Consider the following 23,278-nt stretch of genomic DNA (forward strand, 5'->3'; position numbering starts at 1 on the left):
TATGTTGAAAGATTAGTGAATATATAGAAGCTAACTTACTTGACTTGGAAAACACAAGATGCTATCATGATGGTAAACATGATATAGAAGATGGGATAAGTTAGTTGCATTTTATCCATCACAGAAAAAGTAATCATGCTTGAGACTGCCTTTACTGAAATAACAGTCATTGAGGCTGAAAAAGAAAAAAAACACACACAAATAAAATACATGTTTGAGATAGAATTACAAATAAATATCTTCAGTTAACATGGTAGAGTAGCAAATATGCCAATTGTGCTACAAGAACGAAAACTGTTGTGAGGTGTGGGCTAGGAGGTGCCCCACTATTCAACCTAGGCTGGACTTTAAATTTGCTTAAATCAGCTACAAGTCTGCTGTGTGACTGGGTGCTTTTTATCTTTGAAACAAGATGCTTATTTTCTAGCCCTAACTGTTGAAAGGATGGTGCTGAGGTTATAATTACTAGTAGATGAGAAAGGCAAAAACAATGAAGGGAGGAGATAAGAAAAGGCAGATTGTCCATGTGACATTAATGGGAAAATAACTATTAAGCTCCACTGAAAAATTTTACAACCAAATAAATGAGAAGAATGGAAACTGAAAATTGATTCACTCGTCGAGTTTACTAAGAGTTGTACCAAGTCTATGTCTGAGCCCTTTTGTTTGTAAATGACTAGAAGTTTCATTACAAATACTTTTTTCCTAAAGACACTGATGGGAAACAGGGCTAGAACCAAGAATTCATTTTTTGAATCAACCATAGAAATCAAAGATTTGCATAAGCAATGTTTATTTTCTATGCTAAAGGGGAATCTATCCCTACGAGAACAAAATTTTCACAGGTTCTAAATGGCAACTAAGAAGTGACTTGATAAAGCCATATCAATATTAAAACAATGTAGAGTTTCCTGGTAACATCATGTTTCTGTAGAAGGAAGACGGTATTTTCTTTGTTCCTTAGATTCCTTGAAGTTATTGTTGCATATAACTCCGTAATTTAGCTGAGACCCACAGAAAGTTAAAACTAAATTTCACACAAAATCAAATAATTATAAGTCAAAGGCAATAAAAATGAAAGAGAAAACTCCCTTTGTTGCTGCTGATTTACCTGGTCATAATATGGCTCAGCTTTATTTCCTTTAGTTTTTGAAAAGGTATTTATATATATACACAAACACATATACATACACATAAACATATATACACGTATATATAGGATAGGTGATTAAAATAGCTGGTGATGGTAACCAGTAAGAACCTTCCATAATTGCCTTTTCTAAAAACTGAAAAATATATTTTAACTTTTAGGGTTATTATGGCACACTTTCAAACTAGGCATTTTCTTTCACTTAAAAGTCATAATTAAAGGAGGAGATCGGGTGATTACAAAATTCTAATTAAAAGCTCCCAAACTTAATAAAAGAGGCCTCTTTCCTCCTCTCTCTCCATCTTAAAATATCTTTTTAAAAACTTTTTAAAATTAAAGTTTATCATTAATACACGAACATCCATCAACTATAAGTGTATGTTCAAGTACAGGGCTCCCATACATCATCCCACCACCACCACCACCTGGCATTGTTGTGAAACATTTGTTATAGATTATGAAAGAGCATCATCAAAACGTTACTACTTATTATTGAAATAATGAAAATGCTCTAATAATGACTGAAGTGATGAATGTACAACTATGTGATTATAGCAATTATCATTGACTGTACACTTTGGATGCACTGTTTGTTTATTAATATGTATCAATAAAATTGATTTGTTAAAAAAACAAAACAAAACAGAAACATTACTACTACCTATAGCCAATATCTTACATTTAGTGTATTTTTTCTGCAATCCACCTGCTAATGACACCCTGTATTAGTATTATAGTTCATGAGAGAATGTTCTCATATTTGTTCTATTAACCACAGTCCATCTTCCACCACAGGATTCATTGCATTATACAGTCCCATGCTTTGTACAGTCCATTCAGTGTTCACTCAGTGTCTCTCATTTTCATCACTGAATTGTGCTGTCATCACCTCAGTCAATTTTAGAACGTTTTTATTACTTCAAAAGGAAAAATTCCATACCCCCTTAAATGCCCTGCTGTTGTCCTTTAGAATTGATATATCTTCTTTGCCATTGCTGTAAAAATATTACAGTATTACTGTTAACTATCATCCAAAAGTTATATTAGTTGTAATTTCCCCGTATTCCATATACCTAACACTTTGGAAAGGAAGAACACTCTTAAACTATTAACCACAATCTTCATCCACCACCAAACCACTATGTTATACAGGCCCTGCATTATTCTCTAGCTTCCTTTCAATTGAAATATTACATCCACAGACTACCCCTTTCAGCCACAATCACATTTATAAATCAGCAGTGCTAGTTATACTCACTCTAATGTATTACCATCAACTCTACTCATTTCCACACATTTACAATAAACCTAATTAAAAATTCTACATACATTAAGTATCAGCTCCCATTTGCAACCCATTTCAATTTTCTAGTAACCTATACTCTAGAGTTTACCTTCATGGAATAGAATTGAGTGTTCAGAAATAGATCTCAAATTTATGGCGATTTTTTTTTTTTTAGGTACCAGGGGTCGGGGATTGAACCCAGGACCTTGTATGTGGGAAGCTGGCACTCAACCACTGAGCCACACTGGCCCCCTAAGTTGGTTTTTTCCTTTGTTTTGCTTGTTGTTGTTGTTTTTTTTCCAGGAAGCACCAGGAACCAAATCCAGGACCTCCCATGTGGGAAGCAGGCACTCAAGTGGTTGAGCCACATCTGCTTCTGCAAATTGCTATTTGACAAAGCTGTCAAGCCCACCCAACTGGGCCAGAACAGTCTATTCAACAACTGGTGCTGGGAGAACTGGATCTCCATTCCCAAAAGAAAGAAAGAGGACCCCTATCTTATACCTTATACAAAAATTAACTCAAAATGGATCAAAGACTTAAATATAAAAGCTACAACCATAAAACTCCTAGAAGAAAATTAGGGAAACATCTTCAAGATCTTGGGGTAGGTGGTGGTTTCTTAAACCTTATACCCAAAGCACTACCAATGAAAGAAAAAAACAGATAAAGGGGACTTCCTCAAATTAAAAGACTTTTGTGCTTCAAAGGACCATGTCAGAAACTGAAAAGGCAGCCTACTCAATGGGAGAAAATATTTGGAAACCACATATCTGACAAGGGTTTGCTATCTATGTTATATAAAGAGATCATACAACCCAACAATAAAAAGATAGAGAAGCAACCTAATTTAAAAATGGACCAAAGACTTGAATAGATATTTCTCCAAAGAGGAAATGAAAATAGCTAAAAAGCACATGAAAAAAATGTTCAAGGGAAGCAGACGTGGATCAACTGATAGAGCGTCCATCTACCATATGGAGGATCCAGGGTTCGATCCCCAGGGCCTCCTGACCCGTCTGGTGAGCTGGCCCACAAGCAGTGCTGCCACGTGCAAGGAGTGCCATGCCACACAGGGGTGCTCCCACATAGGGGAGCACCACGCACAAGGAATGTGCCCCACAGGGAAAGCCACCCTGTGTGATAAAAGTACAGCCTGCCCAGGAGTGGTGCTGCACACACGGAGAGCTGACGCAGCAAGATGACACAATGAAAAAGAGATGCAGTTTCCCAGTGCCGCCTGACAATGCAAACGGATGCAGAACACACAGCGAATGGACACAAAGAGCAGACAATGGGAGGGGGAAGGGGAGAAAAATCTTAAAAAAAAAAAAGAAAAAAATGTTCGAGACCATTAGCTATTAGGGAAATGCAGATCAAAATTACACTGAGATATCATTTCATACCTTGTAGAATAGCCATTATTACAAGAACAGAAAACTAGAAGTGCTGGAGAGGATGTAGAGAAATAGGAACACACTTCACTGTTGATGGCAATATAGAATGGTGCAGCCTTTGTGGAAGACAGTTTGGCGGTTCCTCAGGAAACAAAATATAGAACTGCTGCTGTATGATCCAGCAATCCCGTTACTAGGAATATATTCAGAAGAACTGAAAGCAAGGATGCAAACTGACATTTGCACAATGATATTCAGAGAAGCATTATTCACAATTGCTAAAATATGGAAACAACCCAAGTGACCATCAACTGATGAGTGGATAAATAAAATGTGGTATGTGTAAACACACACACACATGCACACACATACACAATGGAATAGAAGAAATGAAATTTGGATGCATATGACAATATGGATGAAAGACATTATGTTGGGTAAAATAAGGCAGACACAAAAGGACAAATATTGGGGAGCTGATGTGGCTCAGTGGTTGAGCACCAGCTTCCCACATACGAGGTCCTGGGTTCAATGCCCAGCCATGATACCTGAAAAAAAAAGAAAAAGTATCAACTATTGCATGGGCTCACTAATAAGAATTAAAATATCTTTTAACCTGATCTTTTTACATATTTTCAACTGATTATGACATTAGCCATATTTTAGGTAATTTAGGAATTTTAAATATCTATAGAGATCTGTGTCACTTGATATTTTAGGTTTGTAAGGTTAGCTGTTGAGAAACATTTATTTCCTCCTAAGAACTTTGCCTGAAATTAGAGTGTGATGTGGTTATGGTCTTGTGGTCTGAGTAGCCAGGTTTCCCAGAGGCATAATGAATGGAGAAAAGGAGCTGAACACATTGTTCCATTAGAGTCAGAACCTCAGGATTGCGAAGGATTTGAAAGGTTATCTAATTTAACCACCATCTGAAGTTAAATTACACTTAAACACGAAACAAAAGCAAAACTAGAATTCTTTATTAAACAGCTAAAGAAACAAACAATTGCTATAGTTAATCATTGTATTTTCAAAACAGACACAATCACCAGTTGATTAATCACTATTTATTGTAGTATTGCAAACTATTTCTAAGCTGGTGTAGAGTGCTAAGTTGTTTCATTTGGGGGGGGTGGGCGTTGAAGAGGATAGGTGGAAATACAAAATTGTGATGCAGTAATGCAGTATCATTCCAATGCTATATGTATAAAAATAGTAAGTGCTTAAGGATGTGAGGTGGTTAGGCTAATGTGCCAATTCAGTCAGGTAATGGCGCCCAGTTGTTTGGTCATGCAATCACTGGGCTAATTGTAATACAAGGGCATTTCATGAATTTTAATCATCAGTGAGTTGATTGTGTAGATGGCTGGTTACATCTACAATTGACCAAGGAGACTGCCATCAGCAATGAGTGACTTCTCATCCAATCAGTTGAAGGCCTTAAAAGGGAAGTGATTTCAGCATTCAAGGAGAGAATCCATGTCTATTTCAGATAGCCAGGGTCCCTGGGAACTCATCAAAGACCTTTATCTGAGCCCTTGGTTTGCAGCCTAACCTATAGAATTTGGACTTAATCCCCACATTTGCATAAGATGATTTTATAAAATCTCATACTATTTGCAGATATCTCCTGTTGGTTCTGTTTTCCTAGAGAAGCTTGACTAATACAGTATGGACAAGAAAAAGGCTAGCAGAAACTACATTGCAATACTGGGACTATGAATAACAGTAAACAATTTTTAAAAATTATAAAATATGTACATTTAAAGAAAATTTGAAAAAATGCAAAAAAGCCTGGAAAGAAAAAATAAAATACCTATAATCTCAACTTTCAGCCCCAAATAATTTTTTAACATTTTTAGTTATTTTTCTATCTGTAATTATAAATGGATAAATAAATAACTATAAATATATAAAAACACACCCACGTGAATCATACAGAATATACGACTTAGGAACCTATTTTTTCATTGTCATTAAGTATTTTCTATACCTTTAAATATTCTTCTAAAGCATGATTTTTATTGGCTGTATAATAGGCCTTTCTTTCTATGACAATTCCTTGTTTTTGGATATTAAGGTTGTACCTAACTTTCTACTATTAAAAAGGAGGTTGTGATGAATATCTTTGTACATAAATCTTCTCTATAATTCTGCCTATTTCCTTAGGAAAATCACCTAAAGAAGAATCACTGTGTCAATGGCCACGGCTAAGGCTTCTGAAATATACTGGCCAACTGCCTTCTAGAAAGCACCAGTTGTACTCCTATCAGCATTGCGTGACATTATTCAAGTGCACGAATTTGTATATCATTCTTTGTATCTTTATTTTCTTAATTCTCAACAATAAACATATACTGCCTTTATCATAACAGCATGATTTTTTCTACATATGCTGACCCAGTTTTAAAATTTAGCACTCTCAGGTTATTCTTAGTTCATCAATAGTTCCTTTCGAAGACTTTCCTACAATGCCATCGATGTCTCCTTATTAGAGGCATAAATAGTTCAATTATTACTTTTGCTTTGGCAAGTAACGTGTTCTAAGGATAGAGAAGGACTTCTTGTCTTTTCCAGCTTCCCTATCAACTGAAAGGACCCTGCTACGCACGTTCAGTTTCCTTTAAGAAAGGAGATCACAGGCAAGGGATGTCATCCTTCACACAGTAGAAGCCAGATTTCTCTCTTCCTGGTTTGCCCTCAGCTTTCTATTTTCTTTTTCAGTTCGATCTTTCATCACATAAACAATATTAAAACAACAATAAAGAAAAAAAATCTGCATATATTCCCATGACCTCACATTCATTTCCAGTTTTTGCCTCTTGCATGCTTTTTTTTTTTCCCTTTTTTTAATGTTACATTAAAAAAATATGAGAGGTCCCCATATACCCCCACCCCCCTCACCCCACTCCTCCCACATCAACAACCTCTTTCATCATCGTGGGACATTCACTGCATTTGGTGAATACATTTTGGAGCACTGCTGCACCGCATGGATAATGGCTTACATTGCAGCTTACACTTTTCCCCAGTCCACTCAGTGGGCCATGGCAGGACATACAATGTCCAGCATCTGTCCCTGCAGTACCACTCAGGACAACTTCAAGTCCTGAAAATGCCCCCACATCTTGCATGCTGCTAATCACAATAAGGTAGGTACAATTTTGTGGGCTTATGTTTTTCTTTTAACATAGATCTATAGATATTTTTCAAAGCTGCTACATAATTTTCATAATATTTTTTCTTGTAAAAGTCATTAATAGTCATTGTAAAATATTGAAAAAGCACAGATGAGTATAAATTGAAGACCGGTCATCTTTTTTCTTATTTTTTACTATAACGAGGATGTTTCTGGTATTCCATCACCAGATATGCTTCAGCTTTAGGTTTAAGGGAAATATGTTTTCAACACACAAATATCCCTCTATTTCTGTTTTATCTCAAGTCTTAAAAAAATTAGGAATGATATTATACTTTAAAATTGTGTAATATTTTTTCTTCTTAAATTAAGAAGGCTATTACACTTTAAAATGTGTTTTCAGAGAAGTGGATGTGGCTCAAGTGACTGCGCTCCTGCTTACCATATGGGAGGTTTGGGTTCAGTTCTTTGTGCCTCCTAAAGAAGACAAGCAAGACAGAGAGCTAATGCAACCAGATAACACAAGAGACACATGGAGGAAAACATAATGAGAGACACAACAAAGCAGGGAGCTGAGGTGGTTCAAGTGATTAGGTATCTCTCTCCCACATGGGAGGTCCCAGGTTTGGTTTTCAATGCCTCCTAAAAAAAGATGATCAGCACATGACAAACGGACACAGCAATGCAAACAATGAGGGGGTGGGGAGAAATGAATAAAATAAATCTTAAAAAAAAAAAGTGTTTTCAGTATCTTTATATTAATGGATTCCTTAAAGAACCATCTTTTCATTCTGATTATTAGCTAATTAGTTAATTGGTTCAAACATTTATTGTGTGTTCATTATGTTCAGTTCTAGGTAAAATATACATATTGCAAATAAAATAGATATGGTCTATGCCCTTATGGAACTAATCTGGCAAGGAAGACAAACTCATATCAATATATAAATGTATAAGTAAAATATGTAATTACAAATTGTTAGGAGTATTACAAAGAAAAGAACTGGTTTCATTAAGACCACTAAGTCATGATGCTTTGTTCTGGATTCTGCTTGCTAATATTTTATTTACAATTTTTGCATCAGTATTCAGTAGTGAAATAAGTTCATAGTATTCTTTTTTTTTTTTTTTTAAAGATTTATTTTTATTTATTTAATTCCCCTCCCCTCCCCCAGTTGTCTGTTTTCTGTGTCTTTTTGCTGCATCTTGTTTCTTTGTCTGCTTCTGTTGTCGTCAGCCGCACGGGAAGTGTGGGCGGCGCCATTCCTGGGCAGGCTGTTCCCTTTCTTCGCGCTGGGCGGCTCTCCTCACGGGCGCACTCCTTGCGCGTGGGGCTCCCCTACGCGGGGGACACACTGCGTGGTGCGGAACTCCTTGCGCGCATCAGCACTGCGCATGGGCCAGCTCCACACGGGTCAAGGAGGCCCGGGGCTTGAACCACGGACCTCCCATGTGGTAGACGGACGCCCTAACCACTGGGCCAAAGTCCGTTTCCCAGTATTCTTTATTTGTGCCATATTTCCCAGGTTTGTAATCAGTATTATACTGATTAGGTAAAAAGAAAAATTGAAAACTTTTTTCTTTACTCTCATATAGCTTAAACAATATCAGAGTAATCTGTTTATCAGAGTAATCTGTTCCTTAAGGATTTGAAGGCATTACCTTTGAAATTGTCTAGGCATGACTCTTTTTTAGACTGTAGCTTTTTAACAATGTCCTCTCTAGTTATTTTTTCTTTAAAAAAATCAGTTACCTATTCAAGTTTTTATATTTAGTTGCATAATGTAAATATTTGATTTCTAATTTGGAGTATTTATAATTTTGCCTTGTTTTTTCTTATCAAGGATCTATTTGATTAGTTGTTTTCAAAGAACTGATTCTTGGGTTTATTTAACAACCCATTGTTTGTCTATTTCATTAATTTTTGCTTTTATTTTTAATTGTTCCTTTCTGCTTTCCTCAGCTTTAAGTGTTATTTTCTAACTTATTGAGTTGAGTGCTTAATTGAAATATATTTAAAGGTATGGATTTTCTTCTGTCTACAGTCTTAGTGATAAACTAAAGGTTTAATATTAAGTGTTTTTGTAATAATTTAAACATATATGTTGCAATGAAACCTTCATTTTTTCTTTGGCCCAGCAATAGTTTAAGAGACAGTATTAACATTTCCCGGAGGTGAGGTTTTATTGATTTATTTTCTAGTTTTATTTCACTGTGATCTGAGATTGTAGTTGTACTAATTTAACTTCCCAGAATTTCTCAAGATTTCTTTGTGGCCTAATGTATGATTACCTTTTGTAAATGTTATACAGTATTTGAAAGATGTAATCTCTAGTTCTGGATTTAGAGTTCAATATTACAGTTACTAGAGCAAACTTACATATTCTGATCCTTTATCTTTACACATTTTTCTGTCTACTTATCTTTCATGGACTGAGAGAAGTTTCCTACTCCTCTTATATTTCTGTTTACTTAGTTTTGCACTTTCTACAGGTTTTCCATTGCATATTAGATATGATGTTCTTGTAAGATTGCACTACTTTTATCAGTATAAATTGTCCCTTTTTGTCTCATTTAATGCTTTTTGCCTTGATTTTAACTTAGTAATATCATGACTGCCTGATTTCTTTCAGTTTCAACTTTTGTTATCTTGGTTTTTGTTGTTGTTGTTGTTTTTTTTAAAGATTGATTTTTAAAATTTATTCCACACCCCCCCCCCCCAGTTGTCTGCTCTATCCTTATCAGCGGCACTGGGAATCTGTGTTTCTCTTTATTGCGTCATCTTGCTGCATCAGCTCTCTGTGTGTGTGGCACCATTCCTGGGCAGGCTGCACTTCCTTTTGCCCTGGGTGACTCTCGTTATGGGGTGCACTCCTTGCATGTAGGACTCCCCTATGTGGGGGACACCCCTGTGTGGCAGGGCACTCCTTGCGCGCATCAGCACTGCGCATGGGCCAGCTCCACACGGGTCAAGGAGGCCCGAGGTTTGAACCATAGACCTCGCATTTGGTAGATGAACGCTCTATCCATTTGGCCAAGTCCGCTTCCCTATCTTCTTTTTTTGGTGTGAATTTTATCTATGTAGTCGAAATGTTTCAAAACCAGCAAGGGGACTGGCTGGTCAGAAAGGGTGCTGGCCCTTATACTACTGGAACAGTTCTGGAGGGCCTCTGTATAAAAATTTAGTTGCTAATCATGGCAGGTTGCGGGTTCGGGAGGATGAGGCATCAGAGAAGAATATGTAAGAATTTAAGAATTGTTTTCAAGTCCAATTTGAGAATATTTCTATTTTACTAGGTAAATTTACCCTGGTAACATTTATGACTACAACTGATATGTATGACCTTGATCTTATTATCTTACTTTCCTTTTAAGATTTCCTTTGTTTTCAGTCCTTTCCTATATAATGAACATTTTCTCCCTTTCCTGTTCTCCTGATCAACAGCACACCTGAGTATGGTATAGAGTAAATTTGTTTCTCTGAGTAGCTATCCAAAATACAAATATTCTGGTACAAACGAAAGAACTAGTTGATGAGATGGAGAAATGAAAACTCCAGTGCCCCATTACTGTGGGCTGGTGGCCTGCCCCAATTCCTAGGAGGAAATGAACAACCTCTCAAGGGCTGTCCTTTAAACCTACAAAGTCATAGCAAATAACACTCATGGCAAAGAAAAGAAGAATTATAAATAAATTTTTAAGAGAGTATGTCCCAAATTATTAAAGAGGGCTGCTATGTTGGTATTGTGATGGTGTGGGAGGAGAGGGAGAGGGAAGGGAGAACACTGAAATATGTAGGGTGGGCTTCTTTAGGCATCAGTTTTCAGAAACTTACAAGGTGCCTCTGGAAATAAAAAGTAAAGGGTGGGTAAAGAATGAATGAAAGAAATATGGTATGTAAGAAAATCATACTGCTTGCATTTATGTTTCATATTAGCCAGACTAAAGCTTTTATATATATACATATATAAATATGCTAGTTCTTGCTAATTCCTGACACAAAAGTTTCAACTGGGTTTATTACCTTGTTCTTCTTTTAAACATCCTCAAAATGTCAGCATCCAAATAAAGATTACCGAGAAACAAAAATCCTTAAATATATTTCAAAAAGAATCAAATATATATCAATTGCAGCAATGGACATGTAAAGTATAATTTGTATAATTTAGACATGGTTTCTCTGCTGTAGATCAGAGCTGAAAATGGAAATGGTGAGAAAGAAAGAGAATGCTCAAGTGTTTTCCTTTCATCTCTTTTATGACTTACCATGGCCAGATTAGAGGAAAGAAAACAAAATATGTTCTTACCAAGAAGGGCCACCAGGGTTAACAGAATCACAATGTGCTTCATTCCTTTTCTTTTATGGAAATATAGGAGAATGCAGAAAATCAATATTTCTAAAATCTAGAAATTAGAGATGAAAAAAGAGTAAAGCACAAGTTATTCTATACAGTCTTTAAAATGCCATCCATCTAATTTTTTCTTTTTTAATTATAGAAGTTGTACATTTCACACTTCTATTTTTAATTTTGCAACAGTTTTTCTATGACTGAGGTTCCTAAGGACAATTATACATATGCAAGAACAAGATATGGAGCCCCAGTCATCCAGACCCAGAGCTCCAGCACCTCCTGTATACCAGGGAAGCTCAAATCTGGTCTCCAGTTCTGACCTACCAGAGCTCCCGTCTAATTTTACAACTGTCTACTAGACATTTCCATTTTAAGAGACCGGTCACACTAACATGGGCAACTAATGTGGTACACGAATTCTTGATTTCCCACCTTCACTACCTGGGGTCTCGCCTTCTCAGCAAACAGCATCATCTTACACCCTGTTGTGCAAGCCCCCATTCCACCCCTCACTGGCCGCCACCATTGCTCGGGCTTACTGCAATGCTTCTAATTACTCTCTTTGATTTCCTCTTGCCTCTCTACAATCCAGCCATTCAACAGCCAGAGAAGTTGGTTTAAAAAATACACAATTTTGATAATGAAACATTTCATTAGTAGAGAAGGTTATATATAATATAAGTTATTCATAACAATATAACAAGTAACCATGTGCCTTCTACACAACTTAAGAAATAGAATCTCCAGTACCTTTGGAGTTCCTGTGTACCCCTCCCCAAATGCATTTCCCTTCTCTTACCACTTCCCCAGGGATCAGTACCCTGAATTTTGTTTTATCATCCACTTTCCTTATATTGGATGGCATTTACCACATTTTTATGCATCCCTAAACAATCCCCTGCTTATTTTTATGCATATATTTGGACTTTGTACAAGTGGAATCATATTTGCTTTGACTTACTTTCTTCACTCTGCATTTTGTTTGTGAGTTTCATCAATGATAATACAAGTAGTGAAAATATAAATTAGATCCAGTCATGCCTTTGCTTAGACCTCCTATGATTTCCCATCACATGTAGAATAAAATCCAGATTACAAAAGCCCTTGCCGCCTTCTTGGATCTCATTTTGTCTTGTTTGCCTCTGAATGGTTTGCTCTGCACCAGGCACAGCAGCCTTTTGCAGTTCTTTGCAGTCCTTAGATGGCCTCCTGCTTCTGGGCCTGCCCACTATCTGTTCCCTCTGCCCAGAAGACTTTCCCCTGATCTCTACACAGTGGCCCCTTCTAGTTATTCAGGCCTCAGCTTAAAGCCACCTCCTTTGAGAGAGCTTTCCTGATCCTCTGATCTGAAAGAGCCACCCAGCCATCCTATCACAGCCCAACTTCAGTTCACCATGGAGTGTCTGATCATCACTGGTGTATTTCTTGTTCATGTATTCGTGTGTTTCATGTCTGTCTTCCTCACTAGAAGTCAACTCTCTGAGAGCAGGACTTTGTCCTCTTTCTCCAACGCCTGGTACACTGTTGGCCACTTATTAAAGTATTTATGGGGAAGCGGACTTGGCCCAGTGGTTAGGGCGTCCGTCTACCACATGGGAGGTCTGTGGTTCAAACCCCGGGCCTCCTTGACCCGTGTGGAGCTGGCCCATAAGCAGTGCTGATGCGCGCAAGGAGTGCCCTGCCATGCAGGGGTGTCCCCATGTATGGGAGCCCCATGCGCAAGGACTGCGCCCCATAAGGAGAGCTGTCCAATGCGAAAGAAAGTGCAGCCTGCCCAAGAATGGCACCGCGCACACAAGGAGAGCTGACACAAAAAGATGACGCAACAAAGGGAAACACAGATTCCTGGTGCCACTGATAAGGATAGAAGAGGTCACAGAAGAACACACAGCAAATGGACAAAGAGCAGACAACCGGGGAGGGGGGGGGTTGGGTAGAGAAATAAATAAAAAATGAATCTTTAAAAAAAAATATGGAATTTGTAAGTAAAATACACCTCAGAGTTATTATGAACAATTTGCCCAATGTCTAATAAATTGAATGCTTAAATTTCCCTACCCTTAAGAAGATTCTGGTGTAACCCCCCTCCCTCCTGCTGAGATGGCTCCCTCGACTGTCTGCTCATTGTTTCCGCTGATCTGCTTTCTGTGTCTGCTCCCTGTGTCTGCTCATTGTGTCTGCCCATTGTCTGCTCCTGGCGTTGGCTTATTGTCTGCTCCTTGTGTCCACTCACTGTCTGCTTGCCTTCTTTTAGGAGGCACTAGAAACTGAAACTGAGACCTCCCCTATGGGAGGCAGTTGCCCAACTGCTTGAGCCACATCCACTCCCTCTAGTGTAATTTTGAGCTCTGTTTTATTTTTGTTTTTACTTTTTTTTTTGCAGCCCTTAAAGTATCCTGAAACCAAATTACTACTTTTTCAGAAGAGACAGAATCCCTGAACAGAAATCGCAAATATGAATATTACTTTCCTGATGTTAGGCAAGTAAAAGTAATACCATTGAGTTTTTTCCTTAAAAATCACTAGAGTAGGGACTTCACTACTTCCAGGATTGTACTTATCTTATAGAGTCCTCTCTAATTCCACTTAAATCTCTTCTGTTTCAATTCAAGCTTTTATTTGCTTGCTTTTTCCTTTGATCCTCTGTGTACCCAGAAAGCAGTAGGATCAGCTCTTCCTCACTTAAAAATGCTTTCTTTTTATACAAAGGATTAAATCTCTTAGGCTTTTCTCCTCCTAGGTAAATTAAACCAATTATTTTAACTTTTCCTTATGGGATTTAATTGCCAAGACTTTAATTTAATCAAGTTGTGCTGCAAAAGCTATTAAACTCCTCTCTCTGCCTTCCCTAAAGTTGCCATCAAAACATTAGGTGTCCCAATCTCTGTACAACTCATCAATCATTAACAGAATTATCCTTCTGGGCTCAATCCCTCAATCACAGTCTTCCATTTCTCAGGTGATATAACTGCAAATAATGTGCAGCAGCAGCAGCGTGTGGGATCGCTTGTTTAGCATGCCAATTATTAATTTGGGGGTGGGGGGTGGAGGGTAGTTGCTATCAGTTCTAAAAACCATGTATGACTTTTTTGCAATTCTATTTCTCAGCTTCAGAGAAATAAAACATTATTCATAGAATGACAGTAGCTGCCCTGGGTTCTGCCTTGTGGCAAGAAGTCATGGGGCTCCCAGGAATAAAATATTCGAGCAGCGTGAATTAACACAAATTTCTCCAAGCAACCTTTTTCTCTTTCTGAAAATATCGATAGAGTCTTAAAAAGATTTATTGTATTTTATTCTGCCCCCCACCCTCGTTGTTCACAGTTACTGTCTGTTCTTTGTATCCATTTGCTGTGTGCTCTCTGTGTCCTCTTGTCTTCCCTTTAGGAGGCACTGGGAACCAAACCTAGAACCTCCCATGTGGGAGAAAGGCACTCAATCACTTGAACCACCTCAGCTCCTCGCTTTGTTGTGTCTCTCATTGTCTTTTCTCTTTGTATCTCCTTGTTGCGTCATCTTGTTGAGTCAGCTTGCCGCTCCCGCCTGTTGTGCAAACTTGCTGTCTTGCTTGTTTTCTCCAGGAAGCACCAGGAACTGAACCTGGGACCTCCCTTTTGGTAGATGGGAGTTCAATCGCTTGAGCTATATCCTCTTCCCTCAATATTAAAGAAGCTGTAGTGTCTGCAGATTTCTGTGATCCAGGAAGAGGCTGTTAGGCTGATTGTTATCTCAGAGGTTGAAAAGAATAATAGCACTTACTGCATGCGTCCACATACCTGCACTGTCCTCAGAGCTTGGTTTGTACTAACTCCTTGCATCTTCACAACCTTAGGAGGTAGGAGCTTTTATTGTTCCCATATTACAGATGAGGAAACCAAGGCACAGAGAGATTAGGTGATGCAGCTCAGGTAGGCAAGATAATGTCCCCCACCCCCCAATGTCTATGTCCTAATCCTCAGATCCTGGGAATAAGTACCCTCTCTGGCAAAGGGGCCTCTGCAGATGTGAATAAAGTTAAGGACACCTTGAGGTGGGAAGAGTATCTGGGATAATCACATGAGTTTTTAAAAGCAGAGCACCTTCCTGACTGTGGTCAGAGATACAATGTGAGAAAGACCCAAGCCAAGGAATCTTGGCAGCTGTCAGAAGCTGGAAAAAGCAAAACAGATTTTCTCTTAGAACCTCTAGCCAGGAATGCAACCCTGCCGATGCCTTGGTTTTAGCCCAGTGAGACCTATAGTAGACCTCTGACCTACAGAATTTTAAGATAATAAATTTGTGGTTTTTAAAAAAAAATTTAAAATAATTTAAATCTATCAGACATGCAAAGTTATAAGCAGACTGTTTACTTTAAAAAAAAAAGATTTATTTATTTATTTATTTAATTCCCCTCCCCACCCCCACCCTGGTTGTCTGTTCTCTGTGTCTATTTGCAGCGTCTTCTTCTTTGACCACTTCTGTTGTTGTCAGCGTTATGGGAATCTGTGTTTCTTTTTGTTGCGTCATCCTTTTGTGTCAGTTCTCTGTGTGTGCAGCACCATTCCTGGGCAGGCTGTACTTTCTTTTGTGCTGGGCGGCTCTCCTTATGGGGTGCACTCCTTGTGCGTGGGGCTCCCCTATGTGGGGGACACCCCTGCGTGGCGCGGCACTCCTTGTGCACATCAGCACTGTGCGTGGGCCAGCTCTAAAAGGGTCAAGGAGGCCCGGGGGTTGAACCTCCCATGTGGTAGGCGGACGCCCTAACTACTGGGCCAAGTCCGCTTCCCTATTTACTTTTTTAGAAACAGTCTTAAATATGTAATACCTTCCATATTTGTATTTTACATGAGGTTTCACTATAAGTTCCATTTTTTGGACATTCCTTTTAGTAATATACATGTCTGTAGACTTTTCCTTTCAACCACTGTTATACTCATATACTAGCTCTGCTAGTCACAATGTGTGTGTGTTTTGACAATTAAGACCTTATTGGGAATCGGACTTGGCCCAATGGACGGGGCATCCTACCACATAGGAGGTCCGTGGTTCAAACCCCCGGCCTCCTTGACCCACGTGAAGCTGGCCCATGAGCAGTGCTGATGCGTGCAAGGAATGCCCTGCCACGCAGGGGTGTCCCCCGTGTAGGGGAGCCCCACACGCAAGGCGTGTGCCCCGTAAGGAGAGCCGCCCAGTGTGAAAGAAAGTGCAACCTGCCCAGGAATGGCACTGCACACATGGAGAGCTGACACAACAAGATGACGCAACAAAAAGAGACACAGATTCCTGTGCCACTGACAACAACAGAAGCGGACAAAAGAACATGCAGGGAATGAACACAGAGAACAGACAACTGGGGTGGAGGCTGGGGGGAAGGGAAGAGAAATAAATAAAAATAAATCTTTAAAAAAAAAAGACCTTATTAAGTGCAGTTTGTTGACTTTAAAAAAAAATCAAGTTGTAAAACTTTTATTAGAAGTTAAAAATGAGGTTTTTAAAAATCTCAACTTGACGAGATTTGAAACTATTTAAAAACCTTTAAAGGTGTATTGAGAAAAACCAGGCTTAAAAAAAAAAACACGTTTGCCATTACCAAAAAGAGATGTCTTTAGGTAAAAATAATAAAAACCCCATGCTGCATAGATAATGCAGAGAGATCTGATCAAAGGGCAAAAAGTAAGCCTTCAGCTCCAATCTTTTGTTCATTTCTGGTTGCTGGAATTTCACACTCATTTCTTCTTGCTGGATGCCCAAACTGGATGATGGTAGAGATGGCAAGCAGGCATTCACCCAGCCGCCCAGCTCAGCCTCGGCAGCTGATGGAGGCTCAGGTGGTGGGTCCCTTTGCCATCTCGCAGTTCAGGGTTTTCTGGGCGTCTGTGCCAGTAACTGACGTGACGGCTGTGCCAGTGTTGAGGTGGCTGCTGGCCGTGGGTCCCCTCTCCTTGGCTTTCCTTATCACCTTCAGAGCCCTCCTCTCTAGGCTGTCTTTGGTGAGAAGGGCCCCCGCGGAGCAGTGAATGTCTCCCTGGTCTACCTTGTTCTCCTGCTCGCTGGGTGTCGGCAGCCCCCATCGCTTCTCCTGGCACAGGAGGGCTGGGGTACCGTGTGCGGCCCACAGGGTCTTCGCCTGCAGTTAGGTGGGAATGGGCTCCTGCGGTAGGGCCGGCATTGCTGGGCCTGGCCTTGGGGAGCTCCCGGATCCCTCCGTTTTTTCCCCACTCTCACTATTCTGGTAATTTTGCTGCTAATTGTGTGAAGGACCCCGATGGCGTGGGTAACGTCTGTCATGGTTCCGGAATGCTGCATTTTTACTGCCCTGCGCTGGACTCCACCGGGGCCGGTGACATTGGCTGCCTCCGCCCCTTCTCCCTCAACACCAGACTCCACAGTCTCTCCGTCTCCTGCGCAGCCAAGGTGCCTCCTGGGGTTATTCTGAGGTACGAGCACATCTTCCTTGGTGTCATTCCTGTTGAGGAAACCATATCCGTTTCTTACATTGAACCGTTTTACTTTCTGCCCTGGACGCCACTCGCTGAGGCCGAGGGCAGCAGGGGCTGCTGGGTCTCGGCGCTGCTTCTCATGGTTGTGGTGATGGTGACTGGGGCCAGCAATTTGAAACACAATTTGTATTGTTCCAAGCCACTAAATTTGTGATGATTTGTTGTGGAAGTAATAGAAAACTAATTCAGGTTTTGGTACCTGAAGTGTTTCCAGAGGAACAGAATATTAAGGACGAGTTTTCTGAACTGACTTTGAGTTTTCAGGACTGGTTCTCTAATCTAAGTAAATTCAAAGGCACTAATGACCCTGTTTTCAGTGGTAAAAAGGGGATTGGCAGTCCATGGGATGAAGTAACAAAAGAAGTACACATGGGAAGTGGATTTGGCTCAATGGATAGGGTGACCACCTACCACATGGGAAGTCCAGGGTTCAAACCCAGGGCCTCCTTGACCCATGTGATGAGCTGGCCCATGCACAGTGTTGATGCGCACAAGGAGTGCCCTGCCACACAGGGGTGTCCTCTGCGTAGGGGAGCCCCATGCGCAAGGAGTGTGCCCTACAAGGAGAGCCACCCCACACGAAGAAAGTGCAGCCTGCCCAAGTATGGTGCCGCACACACGGAGAGCTGACGCAGCAAGATGACGCAACAAAATACAACACAGATTCCCGGTGCTGCTGACAAGAATATAACTGGACACAGAAGAACACACAGCAAATGGACACAGAGAGCAGACAACTGGAGGCGGGGGATGGCAGGGAAGGGGAGAGAAATAAATAAAAAATAAATCTTAAAAAAAAAAAAGAGGGAAGCAGACTTGGCCCAATGGATAGGGCGTCCATCTACCACATGGGAGGTCCACGGTTCAAACCCTGGGCCGCCTTGACCTGTGTCATGGAGCTGGCCCATGCGCAGTGCTGATGTATGAAAGGAGTGCCCTGCCATGCAGGGGTGTCCCCTGTGTAAGGGAGCCCCACACGCAAGGAGTGCGCCCCGTAAGGAGAGCCGCCCAGTGCAAAAGTGCAGCCTGCCCAGGAATGGCGCCGCATACACGGAGAACTGACACAACAAGATGATGCAATAAAAAAGAAACACAGATTCCCGGTGCCGCTGATAAGGATAGAAGCAGTCGCAGAAGAACACACAGCGAATGGACACAGAGAGCAGACAACTGGGGGAGGGGTGGAAGGGGAGAGAAATAAATAAAATAAATTTCAAAAAAAAAGAAGCACACATTTTCTCAGTGGATCCCCCACTTCATGTATCCTTATCTGAGCCCAGGTTCATCTCATCTGTTTTTGCCAAATACTTTCCCCAAAGCATTAGCCTTTGATATGGCTTCTTTGTCCAAAAGAAAGGAGTTCTGCAAATATTCTCTATAAAGCCAAGTTTGGACAAAGATTTGGTCCTAGAACCATAAAACTCCTAGAAGAAAATGTAGGGAAATGTCTTCAAGATTTGATGGTAGGTGGTGGATTCTTAAACCTTACATGGAAAGCACAAGCAGAGAAAGAAAAAATGGATAAATAGGGCCTACTCAAATGTAGACACTTTTGTGGTTCAAAGGATGTTGTCAAGAAGCTGAAAAGGCAGCCCACTAAATGGGAGAAAATATTTGGAAACCACATATACAAAAGGGTTTGATTTCCAAGCTACATAAACTCAACAATAAAAGAGCAAGCAATCCAATTTAAAAATGGGCAAAAGACTTAGACATTTCTCCAAAGAGGAAATATAAATGATGAAAAAGCACATGAAAAAATGGTCAATATCACTAGTTACTAGGGAACTACAACTCAAAACTATAATGAGAGATCATCTCATGGTTTATAGAATGGCCATTATTTAAAAAAAAAAACAGAAAACAATAAGTGCTGGAGAGGATGTGGAGAAACAGGAACACTCCTTCACTGTTGGTGGGACTGTAAAATGGTGCTGTCTCCGTGGAAGACAGTTGGGCGGTTCCTCAGGAAGCTAAATATAGAACTGCTGTATGATCTGGCAATCCCTCTACTAGGATTATATCCTGAAGAACTGAAAACAATGATGTGAACAGACATTTGCACACCAATGTTCATGGCAGTGTTATTCACAATTGCTAAAAGATGCAAACAACCCAAGAATCCATCAACCTAAGAATGGATAAACACAATGTGGTATATACATGCAATGGAATACTATGCTGCTGTAAAAAGAAATGAAATTGGGACATACACGATAACATGGATGAACTTTGAAGACATTATGCAGAGTGAAATAAGCCAGATGCAAACGGACAAATACTGTAAGGTCTTACAAGTATTGTATGGTCTTACTAATATGAATGAAATATTAAGAATAAACACATGGGGCTAAAAACCTAGAGTATAGGTTACCAGGAGATAGGATTAGGGCTGAAAGGGGTAGTGATGCTTAAAGTATGTAGAATTTTTAATTACTTTGACTTTAAAAGTGTGGAAATGGATAGAGTTGATGGTCAATCATTATAGTGAGTGTAACTAACACAGCTGGGTTATAAATGGGAGTGTGGCTGAAAGGCATAAAGGGGATGTAAATGTCAATTGAAAGAAAGCTAGAGAATAATCTAGGGACTGAATAACAATGAACCTGGATGTGGATGAGGAATAGTACAAATACAAGAATATTCTTCTTTGAACTAGAACAAATGTATATCACTACTACAAGATGGTAAGAATATGGAGATGCATGGGAAAAATACAATTAATGTAACTTATGGTTATAGTCAACAGCAATATTGTAATATTTTTGCATCAGTGTCAAAGAAGGTACTGTGTTAATAATAGAGGGGTATGGAAAAAGCATACCAAATGTACACTATAAGCCATAGTTAGTGGTAATAATCTGATAATGTTCTCTCATAATATATAACGAATGTACCACCACAACATAATGTGTTGGAGGGGTGTTTAATCAGAATTCTGCACATTGTGTGTGATGGTTTTCTAAGTTCACGACTTCTCTAATAAAAAAATACATATATAAAAAGATGCATTAGAGGCATATAACAGCAGATTTGAAATGGCAGAAGATTGGATAAGTGAATTAGAGGCAAGATCATCTGAACTTGAAAAGACAGGATAACAAACAAAAGAATGGAAAAAATTGAATAGAGTCTAAGGGAATTAAAAAAAAAAAAAGATTTGGTCCTTGGAGGTCAGATTTTTCTAATTCTGCACCTAGTGAAGTGTACTGGAATTTGTGCCCTGGAAGTTGGACTGCCTGATTTCAAGCTCTGGCCCTGCACCTAGTATTTATGTGAACTCAGACAAGTTATTGAACCTTCTTAAACCTCGGTTTCCCCATCTGTCAGATGTAAAGGAGAACGGTGCAAAGGCTGTTGTGTGGGCAGCTGACAGAGTCTCGTCGGGTCGTTGGGACCCAGCACAGGGCTTGGCAAGCTGTGAGCTTTCTGGAGTGTTGACTACTGCAGAAGTGCCTCTTGGTGCACTTGCTGTCTGCATTCAGACAATAAAACAAGTGGACAAAACACAGTAGGTGTTGATGTCTTATAACAAATACATCAGGAGTTTATGCCTTTGATTTACTCCATGTTTGCTTCTTCCTCAACTTTTTTCTTTTCCATCCTTTCTTTCGCCAAAGCTTTATTTCTTCAATGTACAGCAGCTTAAAAATGCTAAATGCATATTCAAATGCATATTTCACACATTCAAGAACATTTTACACAATTTAAATTAGTCATATGTTAAGATATTTTTATTCTTGGTCCTCCTTTTCAATGTTCTTTTATCATTTTTATCCAGTGGAGGGAGGTGAATAACTAAGGGAGGGCCACGTTGGAACTGGCCTCCAGGCATCCATGTTACTTGGTGAGATGGAACCACGGTTTTTGTGAAAATTCAGTTATTTTCCTACAGACCCAGTTCATTTAATAAACTACCAGTTGTGGCCTAAAGGGGGTTCTGATAGGCTGAAAGGTTACTACACTTCCTTCCCGATAGTAAAGTTTTCTCCCTTCAGGGTTTTAACACCTGATGGTGGTTTTTGAAGCAACTCTGCCAGAAAGGCTGACTTGATAATCAGCTTTGGGGTATAGAATTACACCAAACAGCCGGCTCACCTCTGTTTCTGCTGATTTAATTTTTTGTCCAGCAGAGAGAAAATGAGCACCGGGCAGATTATTTCGTGAGGGATTTTATGTTCACAACAGAGATTTCCTTTGAATAGTCTTGGAAAATTGGGAGGGGGGCAGGCAAAACGGTGTCCTGAGCACGTCTGCCAAAGAACATGAAGTAATTGGAGTCTGGGCCACGTTTCCTAAAGCGGGCTCTGCAGCCTGCTGGCCCTGGGAGGCGTTAACAGTATTACTCAACATAAGCCTGGGGCTTGCTGGATTAACAAAATCAAATCCGTCTCTTTCCTAAAGTCCTTCTAGCTTTTAACATGCTAACAGAGATGACGGACTTCTCGGAGGAGGCCGTGCTCTGCAGCATCTCTCCAAGCTAGTTTGACCTTGAAACCCCACTTGTTTTTGTTTTTCAGCAGACAGCACGGTGGGACTGCCCATCGGCGGAGGGCAGGTTGGGAAAAGCCACTTTAGTTGGGGTAAAGGGGTCTTTATTCTTGCACAGCCAGTAATGTTGGGTTTCTCGAATCCTCTTCCTATAAACAAGAAGATAAACTCCTGGGCCTTATTTCTGTGAGATGCCCACTTGACGTAAGCCTTAAAGGTAAAATAGACATCCAGCTGGGAAAGTAAACACGTAAGACAAGTACACGGTATTAGGGAGTCTCTAACACAATTTTATAATCCCACTTTTGGGGAATATAAAATTTGTCAGACTTGAGTATTTTTAATTTTATTAGGTATTTTATTTGATCAGCCCTGAAAGGCAGTTCAGGTGCTATATAGTACTTGGTATGGATGTACAATTCAGACGAATGTGACTTCAAAGAATAGTCTTGATTACTGTAATTATGATCTTTACAGTCATAGTTTGCAGAAAAAGCACAGGAGCTGCCACATCCAAGCATTAAATATTAATTACTTAGATGCTTAACAGATTTAAACCAAACTTCAGCTCAAGATCTTAGTATATTATTGATCACATCTTGAGTCTTCAGAAATGCAACCATATAATGGATTAAATTCCAAACTAAGATAATTACAGATCTAGTCCCCCTGGAATCTAATGCCAATAGTATAACTCAAATGTGCCTTTATTAAAGGTTTATTTTTATATCTTACAAATACCCAGAATTACTTCCTTTCCCCCCATGTGGCATTTACTTTCATATATACTTTCATTATCTTAATATAATTTTATGAGAATGTAAGTCCTCTCAGGACTGTAATAGAGGTATGTATTTTTATATTTATATAAAAATTCCTGCCTCAGGAATCCCTCCCAAAATCTGGGTGACTGATAAGTTGAATGGGTGAATAAGCGAATGAATGAATTTATTCATTTGACTCTGGGAAACAGCAAGATGAAATT

General features: G+C 39.7%; 1 protein-coding gene across 2 annotated transcripts in view; it reads right to left on the minus strand.

The window, feature by feature from the left end:
* NIPAL2 (NIPA like domain containing 2) overlaps positions 1–23,278 on the minus strand; it is a 116,377-nt gene that overhangs the window by 8,660 nt on the left and 84,439 nt on the right. For both annotated transcript variants that reach the window (XM_058275768.2, XM_058275769.1), the window contains 2 exons: positions 11,279–11,375; positions 40–175 (listed from right to left, as the gene is read on the minus strand). In XM_058275768.2, coding sequence (XP_058131751.1) covers positions 40–175; positions 11,279–11,375 — 233 coding nt within the window. The remainder of the gene's footprint in view (positions 1–39; positions 176–11,278; positions 11,376–23,278) is intronic.

Source organism: Dasypus novemcinctus, chromosome 14 (genome assembly GCF_030445035.2).
Source record: "Dasypus novemcinctus isolate mDasNov1 chromosome 14, mDasNov1.1.hap2, whole genome shotgun sequence".
Lineage (NCBI taxonomy): Eukaryota > Metazoa > Chordata > Mammalia > Cingulata > Dasypodidae > Dasypus > Dasypus novemcinctus.